General features: G+C 42.8%; 1 protein-coding gene across 2 annotated transcripts in view; it reads right to left on the reverse strand.

Annotated features, from left to right (window-relative positions):
- myo5b (myosin VB) overlaps positions 1-19,956 on the reverse strand; it is a 77,290-nt gene that overhangs the window by 13,585 nt on the left and 43,749 nt on the right. For both annotated transcript variants that reach the window (XM_031802517.1, XM_020457359.2), the window contains exons 11-27: positions 18,645-18,726; positions 17,860-18,000; positions 17,195-17,317; positions 14,319-14,402; positions 12,177-12,329; positions 11,849-11,946; positions 8,865-8,951; positions 7,963-8,074; positions 7,165-7,376; positions 6,819-6,975; positions 6,130-6,369; positions 5,663-5,899; positions 4,897-4,990; positions 1,578-1,711; positions 1,365-1,484; positions 1,115-1,249; positions 906-968 (exon numbers count right to left, since the gene is read on the reverse strand). In XM_031802517.1, the coding sequence (XP_031658377.1) occupies positions 906-968; positions 1,115-1,249; positions 1,365-1,484; positions 1,578-1,711; positions 4,897-4,990; positions 5,663-5,899; positions 6,130-6,369; positions 6,819-6,975; positions 7,165-7,376; positions 7,963-8,074; positions 8,865-8,951; positions 11,849-11,946; positions 12,177-12,329; positions 14,319-14,402; positions 17,195-17,317; positions 17,860-18,000; positions 18,645-18,726 (2,272 nt within the window). The remainder of the gene's footprint in view (positions 1-905; positions 969-1,114; positions 1,250-1,364; positions 1,485-1,577; positions 1,712-4,896; positions 4,991-5,662; positions 5,900-6,129; positions 6,370-6,818; positions 6,976-7,164; positions 7,377-7,962; positions 8,075-8,864; positions 8,952-11,848; positions 11,947-12,176; positions 12,330-14,318; positions 14,403-17,194; positions 17,318-17,859; positions 18,001-18,644; positions 18,727-19,956) is intronic.

The raw sequence follows: 19,956 nt of genomic DNA on the forward strand, positions 1-19,956 counted from the left end.
ATTCAAAGATGGCCACACTATACCAGTAGAAGCATATTAGCACATAGGCTATTATGCAAAAAATACTTCTCATGAACCATAGGATCAAATGACAACACATTTGGAAAGTATACCCATGGTACGAGTCTTAACTTAGTTTGAGAAAAGCTGGTCAAAAGATTGTGGAGTTCAGATTTGACGTATCCATTTAAACCACTATAAATCCACTTCACAGTTGCCTATTAACTTTAAACTTGTCATCGCTATCATGGACGTCCCTAAGGTAAACCATTGAATTTGGTATTGATATCTCAAAAAACAAGGAAACTTTTAATATCTAATTATTTTCATATGTAACGGTAATGCTCAAAATCATATGCAATCATCTTCTCCTCACGAACCATACGCCAGATTCACTCCTGATTTTGTATTTAGACTCCGTCTAATGGTTTTGCGATTTTTTTTTGCTGCATTCAAAAATGGCCGCACTGTCCCTATAGATCTACATAAGCAGATCTGCTAAAAAATACTTGAAACATATTCCTCTAATGAACCTTTGCTTTGTTATCCAACTGCCCGTGCGTCCTCTCTCTCATCCTTTGAACCCCATTCATTGCTGCTTGCAGCTATATTTGAGTTTTTTTTGTTTTCAACTGTGTCTCATGGATATTGAAATTATTATTCCAGTGAAAAGGTGTTGCTACAACAAAATTAACATGAATCAGATCCTCTACCTTTCTGTGGCGACCTGTAAACATACAATTTCATTTTTTGAATATGCTTGAGAAGCTGAGGGCAGGAAGACCAAAGACACCAGAACATCCAGAGTGAAGAAGAAATGGAACACGACAAATAGAGACATCACACTGCTGAATAGTACTGTACACTGTGGTTGTCTGTATGCATGTTAATTGGTGTATCTGTACCTTGAGACTGTTGTAGGCCAGATCCGCATTCTCTTGCTCTGATGTCGTCTTTGGCTCAATGCCCTAAGAGAGATGGCTAATAGTAAATATTGAGGATCTTAAACTTAAAGGTATTCAAAACAAAGAGTAACGGGAGAAACTTGTGTAAGTATTTTAGAAGTATAGAAAAACAAGCAAGAACATAACACTAGACTGAGACATGGGCCCACCTTGCGCTTAGACTGGTCCTCCATCTTTTCCAGGTTGACTTGCAGTCTCTTCCTCTCCTGTTCCAGCTCCCTAACACGCTTCTGCAGCTTCATGAACACACCGATGTCCATTGCTGCCTTCTCCACTCCCATCTCCTACAGGGGAACAATGGCAGGTGAAACCCTAGCCCAAGCAACTATGTACAGTAACCGTGTGTTAGAATGTATAAGACTGTATAAAACGGGTTAATCCTGGTTAAGGAGGTCTTACCTCTACGAGTTGGATGGCATCGTCAGTGTCTCCCACCTCCGAGGTAGAAATGGAGGGATAATTGGAGTCAGACTCCAGGCTGCTCTGGTTAGAATTGTTCCTCCTGTGGCCAGGCTGAAACTGAAGGGTAAGAGGAGACCGGGAACCATTGGACATCTGGCTTGGCATAGGAAACCTACATGCAAATGTGCACACAAACCATCACACACGCACCTTGGCCTCCTGTAGGTTGTCATATCTCTGCTCCAGTCTGGAGAACTCCCTGAGCAGGTTCTGATAGCGCTGCCTCTCCTCATCCAGCTCTGCCTGGACCCGACCCACACTCTGGGATGCACTGCTCTCCTGGTCTAAAACACACACACACGACCAGTCCACATCAAATCACTTTCACGAGTTTCCACTTTTACTATTACTCAATTACTGTCCTATAGATGAGCCTTCATTTGATTGACTAGAAAACAAGCCATCATTAAGTTACATACAGTATTCTCCATTACAGGTACTGAATATCTATTGCTAGTCTTTGATGTCATATTGATTTTATTAAGTTACCTTGGTGTCAGCACCATTTCATATGTTCATTTGAGGGATAGGTTATTGTATTGTCATGATTCCAAATAACTTTTCTATCTTGGAAAGAGTACACTGGGAAGACATTGCTGATAGCATAGGGACATTCTTGAGAGGTTTTCGAGAGGCATAGATTTTTGAGAGACAATAATACTGTCACGTAAACTTGCAAAATGATCACGCCTGGAGCATTACATCTGGTTTTACACTAGAAAAGAGATGACAGTTTTCACGCACTACACTCGCCCCCCTCCGAGCAGGGCAGTTGACCTCGTTGAGCTTAACACTCCTACAGAGCAATGTTTTCGAAACAGCTGAAATGTATAGACTTATATTTGAGACGTGTTTTATGGAGTTTTTACCTGTGATATAAATATTGAGACATGAGGGGTGCCATAGTCTAGGGTCTACACCAGAAGTTAATGGTTATCTGTAGGAGGAATGTATATGGTGGAGACAATTAAGCTTGGAATGTACTGAGTAAAGGAAAAGCCATCACGTTGGCAGGCACTGATAAGAGTGGAGAGCTGTGGATTAGTGAGAAAGAGGGCCGAGGTCAGGTCACGTTAAGGGAGAATGAACAGTTTATTGCACGCGTCACTTAATTTCCTGCCTAGCGACAGAGATGTAATGTTTAAAGAGAAGGAGGAGATTCCAACCCAAACTGGGGTATATATATATATACCACCACTGGTGGAACCCTGTTTAGCTGTTCGATGCTTTGGGGTGAATAAACTTGGTTTAAGCTTTCATAGTGTACATTGAGTTCTTACTCTGATATTTAGAACCTAACAACTGAAATTGCAGTTAATACCCTGTTACGCTCTGAAATTGTCACAGTAGCCGCTGCCTGCCGGCTGCACTGAGCCAAGATAAACAATGGAAGCCCATTAGCGCAGTGTGTGTGTGTATATATATATATATACATACACTTTGGAAAGTATTCAGACCCCTTGACTTTATCCACATTTTGTTAGGTTACAGTCTTCTAAAATTGATTAAATTGTTTTTTCCCCTTGCTAAAATGGAAATAACACATTTACATAAGTATTCAGACCCTTTACTCAGTACTTTGTTGAAGCACATTTGGCAGTGATTACAGCCTAGAGTCTTATTGGGTATGATGCTACAAATTTGGCACATCTTTATTTGGGGAGTTTCTCGCATTCTTCTCTGCAGATCCTCTCAAGCTCTGTCAGGTTGGATGGGGTGAGTTGCTGCACAGCTATTTTCAGGTCTCAGAGAATTGTCCCGAAGTCACTTCTGCGTTGTCTTGGCTGTGTGCTCAAGGTCGTTGTCCTGCTGGAAGGTTGAACCTTACACCCAGTCTGAAGTCCTGAGCAGGTTTTCATCAAGGACCTCGCTGTACTTTGCAGGGGGATGGGGGGGATTGTTTTTCATGATCTGGTAGGCTAACCACACCAGGTAAAACTCTGGATATGACATAATAATAAATCAATTTTATTTAGGCTATGATAAAAAAAGTTTTATTTAGGCTATGATGGGACCAGATTTGTACTTTTTTATTTATTTCAATTTTACCCCTTTTTTTCTCCCCAATTTCGTGGTATCCAATTGGTAGTTAGTCTTGTTCCAAAGCTGCAACTCCAGTACGGACTCTGGAGAGGCGAAGGTCGAGAGAAGTGCGTCCTCCGAAACACAACCCAACCGCACTGCTTCTCGACACAATGCCCGCTTAACCCGGAAGCCAGCCGCACCAATGTGTCGGAGGAAACACTGTGCACCTGGCGACTGTGTCAGCGTGCATTGCGCCCGCCCGCCACAGGAGTCGCTAGCGCACGATGGGACAAGAGCATCCCTGCCCGGCAAAAACCCTCCCCTACCCCGGACGACACTGGGACAATTGTGTGCCGCCCCATGGGTCTCCTGGTCACGGCCGGCTGTGACAGAGCCTGGACTCGAACCAGGATCTCTAGTGGCACAGCTAGCACTGTGATGCAGTGTCTTAGACCACCGCGCCACTCAGGAGACCCCCAGATTTGTAATTGTTTTTTAAATCAGGTTGTATGGTTTAAAAAGAAACCGTTGGAAAAACTCCTGGTCCTAGGGAGGATGAAAACATGAAAGTTGCCTGATAACTCGTTTATTGTCTCTTCTCATGCCCACGGATCCTAGGAGGACCATGTCATACTCTGTTATTACAAGGGAATGAATATGAAGGCAGCATCACTGGGATCATAGTATGTTGCTACTGTAATAATGTAATAGATAAAAACAGGGGCTCTCTGGTCTGTAATATCCCTAGCTCCATAAACATGGGTTATTACCCCAGCCTGGACAACATGCTGCTCTAACCGGCAGTAGAAAAGAAAAACACAGTAATGTTACAGTACATTGTGATATCGCTCATCCCAAGGGGCCCCGAGAGAACCCTACAGTAACACTGCGGATAAAGAGAGCAGATTTGGCCAATACAACTCTTCAATAACTACTGACATTTTCACCAGAATAGAGTGGATACGGTATTCAGTAAGTCAGATGTGGGTCATGGCTGGTGTCATATTATGTAAAATGATTTCCTTTTAACTGCTCGGTGATGAAGCATCATGCACATGGTATTCAGATAAAGGCAGTGGTCATGTTCAGAGGTGATGATGTAAACTAGAAGTGACTTCTTATTGACAAAGAGAAGTCCATTGACGAATGGATTTAACAAATTGATTGATTCATGTTTCGCACACAAAGGTACATATTCCAAAACGAATACTTTTCCACGTGAACCAAGTGCTAAACAAGGGCTGATTTCAGTCTCAGGTTTATATATTTTAAAAAAGTCTCACATTGCTGCTGCCGTGTAACTTGATGCGGTTTCTACCTTTTGTCCTACTTCCACAGAAACCCATTTTGTGTGGGGAAACAAGCCGTCCCTCCCCTCAGGTAAGGCAGAATGCAGGGCTCACTGACTACAGTGAGTGGTGTATGAGATCTAAAAAGCATTTACCTTCTGTGCTCTTGGAGTGGTGCAGAATCCTTTGGTTCATCTTCTCCTTTTCACTCTTCAGCAGGGAATTCTCCCTCTCCAACTCCTCCACTCTCTAAGGAAAAAGAACAAGAGCATTAATGAAAGCAATAGAGACATCAGAAAGAGCATGGTGGTCGTTCAAGAGCCAATGCATTTTCTTTTATCGATTTCAATTTTCTACTTCAGACGATAGATGCTACTTACTCTCTACAAGTGAGCAAAAGGTCTATTTAGTTGTTTTGTTTCCCGGTTTCTCTTTAAGTGACTATAAATCTGTCGATCCTGCGTGTGAGGCTCTCATAGTGATGTCAAACGGAGCAAGAGAGCCAGGGACAATTCTTGCATTGTTACAAACTGAATCAAAAGGGCCAAAGAGGGGTGTCTATTACCACTGAGACAGCCTGAGGCCAATCTACTTAACAATGATCTTCTTAAGTCAGGTGGTCAAAACTACACAAAAATGTATGCATGATAACACTTCCAGGTCAGTAGAAGACCACTGACACATACAGTTAAATCCACATTGAGATTGTTGGAGAATCAGATTTTCAGTAACTTGACTCTAAAGAGCAAGAATTCAGTAAAACCGCTGCTACCAGCATCTTTTGTAGTTACACGGGCAACTGATGACTGTTTTCACCCACTGGTTTCAAACAGAAGGTTTTATTCTGTCAACATTAGGGCTTTGGAGAACATACAAGGTAAAGAAAAATTACCTTCTCCTCTTCAGTGATTGACAGCTCACCTGTTCAAATCTCATCTTCTCGTTGCTGTGCTCCTCCTCCAGCTTCTTCCTGTGGGCGTGTGCTTCCTGGAGCTCCGCCCTCAGCTTCTCCAGCTCATCCTTCATAGAGGTCAGCTGACTGCCGTCTCCCTGGCGACTGCGCATGGTCTCCAGCTCCTTCTGCAGCTTGTTCACCTCTGAGCCCAGGGAGGCTTTGGCCACCACCAGTTGCTCATTCTGAGTCTTCAGATCTTTGGTCTAAACAGTGGGACAGGAGAGAGAGCTCTGTTACTACTATGGGACGTCTCATCACTTTCAAATCAATCCCTTTTTAACATAACTTGCAGTCTAGACTAGCCAAAAAAAACCTTCGGTGCCAAAATGATTGCAAAGGGAAATATTGACCTTTCATTGACCAGTCTTTGTATTATGGCACTCATTGTAAGCTGCTAGTGGTACAAGTCAGAACCATGCGTCTTTGACTGTACCTGGTCATCCATCTTCCTCTGCAGCTGGACGATCTTGTTCTCCATGCCCGTGTTGAGCTTCTTCAGATGTTGAGCGGACCTCGCCTCAATCTTCAGCTGTTTCAGCTCCCGCTTGGCTCGCATGCGGCGGTAGGCACACTGGATGGTGATGGCGGCGTTCCGTGCCACCTTGAACTTCCTCCTGGTGAGCCAGCCTCGGACATGCTTCTGGATGATCATGGCTTTGTGATGCAGAAGGAACTGGGGTGGGGGGGTGAGGGGAGGTAGAGATCAGGGACAAGGAACCATTTATTATACTGTACAATGTGATGAGAAATATGCAATTAACTAGATTTCCCAGTAGGGGGATATTCTAGAGTACTAAATCCAAAGGGAATCTAGAGTATCCGAGAAGGCGCAATAGCAGGCAGCATTTATGCGAGGCCCGCCTGATCACATTCCATTTCAAATCCGAGCACTTCGTCTCCAATTTTCCAGTCACACAAACAGGACAACAAGTCCAAGACTGAGGCATCTTCCCAGGGTACTCTTTACTCCTGATAGAGATCTAAGAGAGATCTAACCACGGATAGCTTCAACATGAATACAGTGCGGGATTGGGAACAAATGAGAGTGTATACAAAATCCAGGATAAAAAAGGTAAAAGGTAAACCAGTGACATAACAGGTAGAGTGTTGTGGTTGTAGTACCTCCTGGAAGATCCTGCGGGTGAACATGCCCCTGGTAAAGGCCTGGATGGTGACAACAGCCTGTCTCACCCTCAGATAGGCCGTCCGCTCTCGGACCATACGATACTGCTTCTGACAGATAACAGCAGCGCGGGTTAGACGCAGCCGCTCCGCATACCTGAGAAAGACAGCAAAAGGAGGACACGGAAAGTAGTTACAATACTGGCACCGATATTGATTTAAAAAAAAATCAAAACTTGTTCACGACCCTTGTAGTGTGATTTATCAAGAAGTTCCCTCGTGGGAAGAATTCTGAATTGACCAGCTACTTTGTTAGTCTAGCAGAACGTTGTGCTTCTCCTCTCACCTGCGGGCCATGTAACCGCGGCCAAATCTCTGCAAGGTGATGGCAGACTTGCGTATCTTCTTGTAGCGGACCATCTGTAGCCAGCGTCGCACTGTCTTCTGGATCTTGATGCAGGCGGAGCGGAACTTGTCTGCCCTCAGCTTCTCCAGGTAGGCCACTTGGCCCGCCCGAAAGAAGATCTTGGTCTTACCAAACTGGAACTTGTCTGGGTCCTGGTGAGGGACCAGTCATTCATTCATTCAGTTAAATGGAACTTCAGCTCGATCAACTGAGCATCAAGGCAGCTAGTTAAGTGGATGTTATCAAACACAAGGTTAAATAGTCCGTCCCGTCCCCCACCTCCCCTAAGGAATCCATGACATACTGTCCAAGGCGCATTCAAATTATATTCCTGTAATAATGTATTAATAACATGATTCATCTCAGACTGTGTATGATGAATTCTCCACTGAGAACACAACGGGGTTTGTCCATTAGGACTGAAACTCATGACCTGCCTCTTTACATCCCCATTCCCCCAGGTACATATATTCAAAACCTGTTGTCTCTCAATACTGGAAAAGTTAACATGTACTTTATCAGAGCAGACATGCAGTAGGTTCAATAATGCAAAGATGGACTGGCCCTGAAGGAGTTAGGGAGCTCCGTTGAAGAGAACAACATCCTTTAACCATGGGAGGTTCACCATGGGAGGTTCACCATGGGAGGTTCACCATGGGAGGAACAAAAGTGATCCTTTCTATTCATTCATTTCCTTTCCTATCCTGCTTGGGGCTTTAGGGTGGAAATATTTCTTACCTTGACCAGGGTCTCTAGTAGGTTCCTACACACCAGTTTCTTGTCTCCTACGGTCATATCTGACTTCTTCATGAGGACTCTGTATCTGTTGAAGAAGTCTGGATACGTCCACCTGGAATCACATAGGACTGGCTGAGATGCAAGTCAAACACACACAGCCCAAATCTGAAACAGGCATATTTTAATCCATGAAAAAGGAAACCATTTGTATTATTTTGAACAAAACAAAATTGTAAAAAAAAAATCCTTACCACTTCCACACAACATAAAGGCATGATTATTGTTAATCTCTAGTTACTTTTTGGTTTGCAACCATGAGCAGGTCAGGACTAGTGTCAGTCCTCTAGACTTGAAACAGTAAGACTGCATAAGACAAAGTACTGCGTGAGAAAGTGCAATCTGTTTTATGCTGTGTAACGGAATCAAATTGTTATTAAGAGGGTTTTCGTGCTCTGTGGTGAATTGCTCTCCTGCTGTTCTCCCTCAGGGAAGCACGTACCTCAGGGGAGACGGAATTCAATTTCCTCCCTGCTTAGGACGACCAAGAAAGCTCAATGATGGAGCAATAAAAACAGACAGAGGAAGAGCCCATGCCCATTACATCACCAGGAGTCGCATAACAATCCCATTCTATTACAATATATATAATAATAATAATAAGCCATTTAGCAGACATTTTTATCCAAAGTGACAGACAGCCTTGCGGCGCATATTTTTTTTTTATATGGATGGCCCCAGCGGGAATCAAACCCCCGCCCCTTGGCGTTGCAAAGCGCAATGCTCTACCAACTGACCCACACAGGACCACAATCAATTTCTGTGCTTCCACCATCTATTGCACACAGCAGACACCTTGGCCATCCGTGTAACGGTAGTGCTCTATGTGTGAGAAGCAATCTTACCTTGATGGGTACCCAGCAGCACTGATGCGGATGGTCTCCAGGACTCCACATGCCCTCAGTTGCTGCACAGCTCTCCTGGAGTCAAACCTGCAACAGAGAGAGGGACAAAAGAACATGTATACAAAGTTTAAAAAAATAATCCCCATCACAATGGAAACACAGCATTCTGGGAGTAGTTACCATACATATACACAGGTAAAGGCTATTTCCCTCTACCTACTGTACCTGAGCTTAAGCTTCCCCTTCATTATTGTACACATCTCCACTAGGCAGAAGACAGAAGCATTGAGAGGTGGTTAATGCTAGTCAGCTAGGTGCTGCCTGGGTAGACTGACTGTGTCCCTACATACAGCCGTCGGTATGTTTGCTAAAGTCCAGCCACAGCATGTGACCAAGGCACATCATTAGATTTAGAGACCTTGAAGAGGCATTTGTGCGAAAGAATGCATCAAGAAGATGGCAACATAACCTGACCTCTCCTTCTGTCCTGTCGTAGAAAAGCATTAGAACACAAGACAATTCCTTAAATCGACCTCGAAAAACAACAACCTAGGATATCTAGTGTGCTGGCTTAAATGCCCCATTCAACACTGCTTATCAAGACAACATTGTTTATTGAAAAGCAGTCTTTATTTTGGACGGGAGTTTCTGGTAACAGTCAACATGGTTGTGCCACTGTGAGCAAGAGAAACTGTTATTGAGTCAGAGGACTTGAGAGAGTTATTCAGCAAGAGACAGAATCAGCACCTCAGGCTACACTCGGGTCTAGGCAACCAAAGAACAAACAGCACACGCAGGTTATGTTCTCTGTCTGTCATACACAGTACTCTCTCCTGGTTGTCTTTTCCCACGACTCCATGCATGTTTATTAGTGTTCTGTATACATAAGCAAAAATTACCTCACAATGACCGTACCACGTTTAAATAAGAATGGCAGACCACATATTAGGCTCCAAGATCTGATTAGTGAAGCAGGTCACGATAAGAAGTTGGCTTCTGATTCTTAAACACACTGTACACAAACATACACACAGGACAGAGCCCTCTTTGTTTACAGTAATACTGTAGTAATACTGTACCGGTGGGTGCAGAAGTCCCAAAAGCACCTCTTCCACTAAAAATGAGCAAGGTTTTTCAGTCAACATGAAAAAAAAGTTTGCTAATCCAAACAACTTGGCTATTTGAGCAGAGAAGTTACATGAGACAGACAAGACACACAAACTCTTCCGTATTCTGTTGCCTACATACAGTTGAAGTTGGAAGTTTACATACACTTAGGTTGGAGTCATTAAAACTTGTTTTTCAACCACTCCACAAATTTCTTGTTAACAAACTATATAGTTTTAGCAAGTTGTTTAGGACATCTACTTTGTGCATGACAAGTAATTTTTCCAACAATTGTTTACAAACATTATTTCACTGTATCGCAATTCCAGTGGGTCAGAAGTTTACATACACTAAGTTGACTGTGCCTTTGAACAGCTTGGAAAATTCCATAAAATGATGCCATGGCTTTAGAAGCTTCTGATGGGCTTCTAAAGGCTTCTGATAGGCTAATTGACATAATTTGAGTCAATTGCAGTAACCTCTTTGCTTGACATCATGGGAAAATCAAAAGAAATCAGCCAAGAACTCAGATTTTTTATTTTTTAAACCTCCACAAGTCTGGTTCATCCTTGGGAGAAATTGCCAAATGCCTGAAGGTACCATGTTCATCTGTAAAAACAATAGTCCGCAAGTATAAATACCATGGGACTACGCAGCCGTCATACTGCTCAGGAAGGAGTGCAAATCAATCCCAGAACAACAGCAAAGGACCGTGTGAAGATGCTGGAGGAAACGGGTACAAAAGTATCAATATCCACAGTAATACGAGTCCAATATCGACATAACCTGAAAGGCCGCTCACCGAGGAAGAAGCCACTGCTCCAAAACCGGCATAAAAAAGCCAGACTACGTTTTGCAACTGCACATGGGGACAAAGATCGTACTTTTTGGAGGAATGTCCTCTGGTCTGATGAAGCAAAAATAGAACTGTTTGATCATTATGACCATAGTTATGTTTGGAGGAAAAAGGGGGAGAAAAGGGGGAAGAACACCATCCCAACCGTGAAGCACGGGGGTGGCAGCATCATGTTGTGGGGGTGCTTTGCTGCAGGAGGGACTGGTGCACTTCACAAAATAGATGGCATCATGAGGCAGGAAAATTAAATGGATAATTTGAAGCAATATCTCAAGACATCAGTCAGGAAGTTAAAGCTTGGTCGCAAATGGGTCTTCCAAATGGACAATGACCCCAAGCATACTTCCAAAGTTGTGGCAAAATGGCTTAAGGACAACAAAGTCTAGGCATTGGAGTGGCCATCACAAAGCCCTGACCTCAATCCCATAAAACATTTGTGGGCAGAACTGAAAAAGCATGTGCGAGCAAGGATGCCGACAAACCTGACTCAGTTACACCAGCTCTGTCAGGAGGAATGGGCCAAAATTCGCCCATGGGAAGCTTGTGGAAGGCTACCTGAAACATTTGACCAAAGTTAAACCATTTAAAAAGGCAAAGCTATCAAATACTAATTGAGTGTATGCAAACTTCTGACCCACTGGGAATGTGGTGAAAGAAATTAAAGCTGAAATAAATCATTCTCTCTACTATTATTCAGACATTTCACATTCCTAAAATAAAAGTGGTCATCCTAATTGACCTACGACAGGGAATTTTTACTAGGATTAAATGTCAGGAATGTCAGAAAAACTGAGTTTAAATTTAAATATATGCGTGTCCTTTCCAGGGAGTTTTTTCAAGCCACCGTGCTTCTACACCTGCATTGCTTGCTGTTTGGGGTTTAAGGCTGGGTTTTTGTACAGCACTTTGTAACATCAGCTGATGTAAGAAGGGCTTTATAAATACATTTGATTTGGCTAAGGTGTATGTAAACTTCTGACTTCAACTGTACACCGTCACTGAAAAACAAATATTTACTCACGAGAATGCCTCCTTCTCATCATTAGGCTTGATGCAACGCACATAGTGGGGGGTGGTGGCATTCAGGGTCTCCATGAGAAGCTGCAGCGAGCTGCGGAACTACAGTGCACAGAGGAACGGAGGATGAGAAGTACTGCAAATGCTAAGTTTGACCAAAAAAAACTGTTTAATCCCACCAATCATTGTAAAAATACAGACTTGTTACATCATTGCTTCCTAATGAAAGGTTAAAGACATTGTTAAGAAAATGACTATGACACTAACACAGACAGGCTCCTGTCCAAAGGCACACTGATTGAACTCATGATGGTGTCAGAGAGGATGCTAACCTGGTGGCCCACGGTTTTCCTGTGTTCCTTGTTGGGGACTTTAGGTGTCGGTTTGGCTGAGCGCACGTTGATCCTGGAGGACTTGCTGGAAGAAGACGTGGAGCTGCTTCCGTCTTTATTAGTGTCCTGGAACAGATCCGCCACGAGCTGAAACTGGGAGAGTGGGAACATCATTAATATGTTTATCAGATTGTTTCATCCAAAACAACTTAGCATAAAACAGATTATATAAGCCATTTTACAGCCGGATAACAACATAAATTCACCAAACCGCACAAAAAAAGTGGCGTTGAATTTCCACAAAAAAATTTTTTTCATAAGATATATTTTTTGCATAGTGCTGTACTGTAGGATCCAGTGTAATGGCGGGTGTGTTAAAGAACACTGATGAGACTACAGTAATGAAAAGCATGGCTGGACAGAACATCAATAAACCAGCATTAAGGCGTCTGTCAGGATGGTCCTGTAGTCATATCTCCACAGCAGAACCAGTGAAGGTGAACAATTTGAGTGTCAAGCAGCAGCATCCACGTATTTGCGGTAGATGCAGAGGGAACATTGATAATAGCATAATAATAATAATAATAATAATAATAATATCTCAGTCACAGATGTCAGATAAGGCTGGTGCGGTAAAACAGTACTAACAGACTGCAGTGCAGTCCCACCATCCATACTGATAACTATTCTCTCATGCCAAACTTGCAACAACAACAAAAAATGTGAAATTAACACAAAATTCCTTTCGGAAAATGTTTCCTTTATCACTTTGCAAAGAATATGCTCTGTAAGCAGGATTGGACTTCTATGAAGATTCATGGAGGTTCCTCTGGCTTGGGGTACAGCTCAGGTACCTCAGAGTTAGCAGGGCTTTCAGGTTGTGCAAGATGATAGTAATAGTCCATTCAGGAAAGACTTATCGGCTGGAGGAAAATGTCCTCCAAGGCTCTACAATGTTGATTGGTGTCTGCATCACTGTCAGCTAGATATGAGGGGGTTTAAACAAGCTAGGGGCTCTTGCCAAGTTCTCAACTACTGAGCAGAATTGACATTAGAAAATCAATTGAAATGACAGAGACAAAAAAAAAATGCAGTACAGCATATTGTACAATATTGAGACGTGCTATGTCTTTATCACTGATTTTGTTTAGGAAACCTTATTGCAGCATTTCCCAAACTCGGTCCTATCCATGCTGTTCAATGGAGCTTGGTGCCTTTCTGATACTAAATAGATTTGGCACAGACTGGATGCTTTTAGACAGAACATAAAATATGAAATCTCTCCTTGCCTCTCAATATTCCTTCTCATTTGCACACTCTTAATGGCTGTTGCAATAGTAATGCTGAGGAGAGGATTTTGGCGAGAGGGAGACGAGATGGATGAAAGAGAAAGGGCTGAATACGAGATGCCTATTACGAGATGAAGTGAACTAAAGTTGGTATTTGTCCCAAAGAGAGTGGGAGAGAGGTGGAACTGAACAGAAATGACTGAGAAAGCTAATGCACTTTTGGCTCTCACCACTTAATCAGTTAAAAAGTTCATGCAGAGAACATGAGCTGAAATTACGTTCCAATCAAGCAGTTTGAGTTTGGCTGGGAGAGGCAGGAGTCAGCGGATCTCTAGAAAGTGTGTGTGTGTGTGTGTGTGTGTGTGTGTGTGGGAGACAATTCCTCTGCAATATATTAGAATTTTGAGAGTTTCATGTTTTTCAAATGAGAATGTAAAGCAGGATTTAAACTTCAGGGTTCATGTGGAGTGTTGCCAAGTTGTCAGTCTGGCTTTAAACAACAACCATATCTGATAGGAGCTATACTTCCCATCATATGAACCTGTGAAATGTTTCCAACTTGCCACTTTCTAAATCGTGTTACTTTCTTTTGCGTCGTTGCACTCTATCCCAAAACTGAAGCCTCTTTCGGCAGTAATCTAATTTGGTAAAAACTTTTACGGTGCTGCTTTTCCAAGAAAGAAGTCCACACACGGTTAAATGAGTTAGAGCTTAAAAACATAATTCTTTGCGACATGCTTTCTGCATTTAAGTGGTCACAGTGGGCTGTTCAGTGTGAGTTGAAGTGTCCACTAGAAGCATTTTGATGATTGTGTCATTGGGGTAGCGATCTAATGACATTGTTTTATCTCACCTTGCTGGCCTTCAGAATGTTGATGTGTTCCTCGTAGACGGTGTCTCTGTTCTTCTCCAGGAAGCCATCACACTGGTACTCAACCTGCCAAGGGAGGGGAACAGAGATATACATACATATATATAACAGACTACACTTCACAGCCAAATACACTGACAACTAAATTAGCAAACATTTAATCAACTATGGTAATTATGTACAATAGGGACTGAGGGTTGTTTGTTCAAATCCCAGGTGGCCCATACAGTCGTGTGTCCCACAGCAATGCACTTATAGGAACCGTCGACAAACATCCAGCGGTCCATTGAATAATTTAAAGCATGTGGCAGTTTAAACAGAAGCATTTACTGAGCATGGGGGGGAAAAAAAGAAGATGAACCAGATTAGCAATCAATGTTTATTTATAAAAAAGTCATATGTAAAATAACACGAGTGCAGGTATTGTTTGGAAGGAAATCCCTCCGTCAGTCAGTCTATCGTCCTTCCCTTTTGTCTGTCCATTAGCAGCCCCAGCCTCCAGGCAGTCTGGTGTCACACTTCACCCCTGCTCTGTCCTCTTTCTCACAGATAGGGTTGCAGGCTGTTTGAAATTGTACAGCCGTGGCCAAAAGTTTTGAGAAGGACACAAATATTAATTTCCACAAAGTTTGCTGCTTCAGTGTATTTAGAATTTTTTGTCGGATGTTACTATGGGAAACGGAAGTATAATTACAAGCATTTCATAAGTGTCAAATGCTTTTATTGACAATTACATGAAGTTGATGCAAAGAGTTCATATTTGCAGTGTTGACCCTTCTTTTTCAAGACCTCTGCAATCCGCCCTGCCATGCTGTCAATTAACTTCTGGGCCACATCCTGACTGATGGCAGCCCATTCTTGCATAATCAATGCTTGAAGTTTGTGGGTTTTTGTTTGTCCTCCCGCCTCTTGAGGATTGACCACAAGTTCTCAATGGGATTAAGGTCTGGGGAGTTTCCTGGCCATGGACCCAAAATATCGATGTTTTGTTCCCAGAGCCACTTAGTTATCACTTTCGCCTTATGGCACGGTGCTCCCTCATGCTGGAAAAGGCATTGTTCGTCACCAAACTTTTCCTGGATGGTTGGAAGAAGTTGCTCTCGGAGGATGTGTTGGTACCATTATTTATTCATGGCTGTGTTCTTAGGCAAAATTGGGAGTGAGCTCACTCCCTTGGCTGAGAAGCAACCCCTCACATTAATGGTCTCAGGATGCTTTACTGTTGGCATGACACAGGACTGATGGTAGCGCTCACCTCGTCTTCTCCGGACAAGCTTTTTTCCGGATGCCCCAAACAATCGGAAAGGGGATTTATCAGAGAAAATTACTTTATCCCAGTCCTCAGCAGTTCAATCCCTGTACCCTTTGCAGAATATCAGTCTGTCCCTGATGTTTTTCCTGGAGAGAAGTGGCTTCTTTGCTGCCCTTCTTGACACCAGGCTATCCTCCAAAAGTCTTCGCCTCACAGTGCATGCAGATGCACTCACACCTGCCTGCTGCCATTCCTGAGCAAGCTCTGCAGTGGTGGTGCCCCGATCCCACAGCTGAATCAACTTTAGGAGACGGTCCTGGCGCTTGCTGGACTTTCTTGTGCGCCCTGAAGCCTTCTTCAAAACAATTGAACCGCTCTCCTTGAAGTTCTTGATGATCCGATAAATGGTTGATTTAGGTGCAATCTTACTGGCAGCAATATCCTTGCCTGTGAAGCCCTTTTTGTGCAAAGCAATGATGACGGCACGTGTTTCCTTGCAGGTAACATGGTTGACAGAGGAAGAACAATGATTCCAAGCACCACCCTCCTTTTGAAGCTTCCAGTCTGTTATTCAAGCTCAATCAGCATGACAGAGTGATCTCCAGCCTTGTCCTCGTCAACACTCACACCTGTGTTAACGAGATAAATCACTGACATGATGTCAGCTGGTCCTATTGTGGCAGGGCTGAAATGCAGTGGAAATGTTTTTGGGGGATTCAGTTCATTTGCATGGCAAAGAGGGACTTTGCAATTAATTGCAATTCATCTGATCACTCTTCATAACATTCTGGAGTATATGCCATCATACAAACTGAGGCAGCAGACTTTGTGAACATTAATATTTGTGTCATTCTCAAAACTTCCAGCCACGACTGTACAACTAGCGAGAGAGAGGAAGAACAGTAATTGAATGCAGATCCCTACTCCTTTTCACTTGAAGAGTTAGACGAAGAGAAACACCAAGGGAATCAGTTTAATACCATCTTAACAGAGGAGAGCTGGGGAAATCCTATCTACATTAACCGGACTCTCTCGTCCCACTCTAGCCACTCACATCCTAGCTTTTCACGGAAATTACCACGGTAAATAAAAGGACATTGCTACAGCTGCCTGCCTTTCATCTGTTTACATGACCCACTTTAGGCAGACACACAGGCAGTCCTTTCTACGTAGTGCCAGCTCCTCTGCGTAGGAGCGCTGCTCTTTGAGTTAATTAGAGCTTGTGTATGTGTCATAAGGAGGAGGGGTGACATTGCAGGGCCAATGAGATCACTCACAATAATACTAACACACAAAGCCTCTCTGATGAGTCATCATGGGATAATCATATTAGCTCTTTTCAGGCAAAGCCCCTGCAATGAGGGTGATTCATGTCAGGTCTTTTGAATAGCACAATTTGTAGATGTTCCCAATTATTCAGCCAGGTATACTGAAGCAGTTTGGTTTAAACACACAACCTTTGCTTAAGGACAGAAACAATAGGATTTCCCAGCCAAAATGACATTTGAACCAATAGCCTAGCATCAGGTCAATTTTCACCTAATTGAAGAGCCATACGTACAGGTGCTTTTCATGTGAAACATGTCTCTAGGCTGGGTCTACCCACCTTATCAGCAAAGTGAATGATAATGAAAGATATGTTGGACATCCGTGGTTTCTGGAAATGGACACTGCTTGAAAGGCGATCGTACAGCTTCTGGCACCAGTTCTGATCTGTCCCTTTGGGCACCTGTAGCAGCAGCAGGTGAGGGGGAAATAAAGGAGAATAATTATATAAAACCATGAAGGAAACCAAAACTTTCTATCCAGGTTAGCTGTGCTCAGAATAACAATTCTTTTGAGGTTGTTCCAAATTATCGTCAATAACTTCAAAGGGCTGTGGGATGAGGATGAGTGAAATAAATAAGTCATCAGTTTTGTTGCAAAGTCCTTAACTCCGATAACAATCCGGATGCAGGCAGGGGAAAACAGACGCAGGCCACGCTGTGCACCTATGAATGCAGGATGAATCCCATTAACTGAGACCAGAGGTTTAAAACGCAGGGATCAGCAGTGTGTTCCGCTCTGCTCCCTCCAGACCAAAACACAGGAGATTGTTCAACACCTGTGACTGCTCAAGTGCATTCAGCGTTAAAACTCCTCCAGTAGCCAATTGTTCATATACACTTCCCCGCTAATGCATCCCAAAAAGAGAAGTTAAGAACTACTGGAGCAAGGACAGAATCAGGACTAAAGACGAACACATTATGTATGTAAGACCGGGTACTCCACCTTGCACTCCTCATCCAGCAGGTCCAGAATGCCCAGCTTGGCCTCGATGAGGTCGATACACGGCTGGTTGTCATAGAAGTCGATGAGCGTCCAGGGGATCTGCTCCTTCATGTACTCCTCCTGCTCCAGCTTGAACACATGCTGAGGACACAGAGAGACAGTCCCACAGTGAGCTACAGCACAGTAGGTTATCAGTTAGACTAAGTCCTGAATTATTTAACTTGAAAACATTCATGTTGAGTCATGAGGTTAACCGCTAGAAGTTCTCAGGTCTCCTCTACTGAACATTGGAATATAAGGTAGATAGCTACACCATCCTAATATTGAGTTGCAACCCCTTTTGCCCTAAGAACTACCTCAATTCATCAGGGGCATGTATACTCCAGTTGTGTGAAGTCGGCTGGATGTCCTTTGGGTGGTGGACCATTTTTGATACATACTGGAAGCTGTTGAGCGTGAAAATAATTGCAACACTGTTGAGTTTAACACACTCAAACCGGTGCACCTGGCACCTACTACCATACCCCATTCAAAAGGCACGCAACTATTTTGTCTTGCCCATTCACCCTCTGAATGGCACACATACACAATCCATGTCTCAAGGCTTAAAAATCCTTCTTTAACCGGTCTCCTCCCCTTCATCTACACCGATTGAAGTGGATTTAACAGGTAACATCAATAAGGGATCATATCTTTCACCTGGTCAGTCTATGTCATGGAAAGAGCAGGTGTTCTTAATGTTTTGTACCCTCAGTGTATATTATAAATATAAGACTTAAACTCACTTGGTTGAACTGCTGCTGCAGTTTCTCATTGGCGTAGTTGATGCAGAACTGCTCGAAGCTGTTTATCTCAAAGGTCTCAAATCTGTTCAGATGAAGAGAAAACAGTCACATATTTGGTGAGTCGGAAGTCTCCGGTCTATTTTCATCCTCTGTTTGAGACAGTGATTTTAGGCCTAGAGGAAAACTAAATAGTAAATAATGTAGTGTGTAATTTTGGAGTCACTTTTATTCTAAATGAGAAGATAATGTTTCTAAACACGTCTACATTCATGTGGATGCTACCATGAATACTGATCATCTGGAATGAATTGTGAATAATGATGAGTGAGAAAGTTACAGATGCACAAATATATCCCCCCAAAAATGTTAACCACCCCTGTTATTGTAATAATCCAAAACAGAAAATGCATCCAGCAAATTTGTAGAGTCACAAGCTTGATGTAGTCATACATAGTGTGCTATGAATATGGGACCAAATACTTACATTTTTACTACTTTAATACACATAAGTGAATTTGTCCCAATAGATTTGGTCCCCTAAAATTGGCGGACTATGTACAAAAAGTGCTGTAATTTCTAAACGGTTCACCCGATTTGGATAAAAATAACCTCAAATTAAAGTGGACAGTCTGAACTTTAACCTCCTAGTCATTGTACAATTTCAAATCCAAAGTGCTGGAGTCCAGAGACAAACAACGACAAAAATGTCCCTTATATTTTGAGCTCACTGTTGATCACGTGTCAAACTCATTCCACAGAGGGCTGAGTGTCTGCGTGGTTTCACTCCTCCCTTACACTCGATTAATAAATGAATGTCACTAATTAGTAAAGCACTCCCCTCACCTGGTTGTCTAGGTCTATAAAAGAAACTGCAGAAACTAGGCCCTCCATGGAATGATTTTGACACCCCTGCTGCATAGCCACGGGAAGTAGGGGTGCTGCAGCACCCCTTGAAAAATCTGAATTAAAAATATATTTATACAAAAAAAAAAATTAAGTACTGCAGTATGCCTTTACCAGTATTGGCAAACAGATAGCATGGGCAAAACTTCTTTTGGCCAGCATCTCTGCTTTGGCAAATAAGGTAGTTGTATAATTAAGAACTGCATCTAGCAGGATTCAATAGTAAGAGTTGTTGCCTTGTCCCTTTCTTTGCGATTGTCATTCTAATGGAATCCAGAAAGAACAAAACCATGTTCTCAAACACTTACAAAAGGTGCAAAGTTATGGGCAAAGACACAAAACATCCACATCAAATTAAATATTTTTCTTAATCAAATAACATGGAAAACAACCACTTTTTGTGAGGTAT

Source organism: Oncorhynchus kisutch, linkage group LG23, assembly GCF_002021735.2.
Source record: "Oncorhynchus kisutch isolate 150728-3 linkage group LG23, Okis_V2, whole genome shotgun sequence".
NCBI classification, from domain to species: Eukaryota; Metazoa; Chordata; class Actinopteri; order Salmoniformes; family Salmonidae; genus Oncorhynchus; species Oncorhynchus kisutch.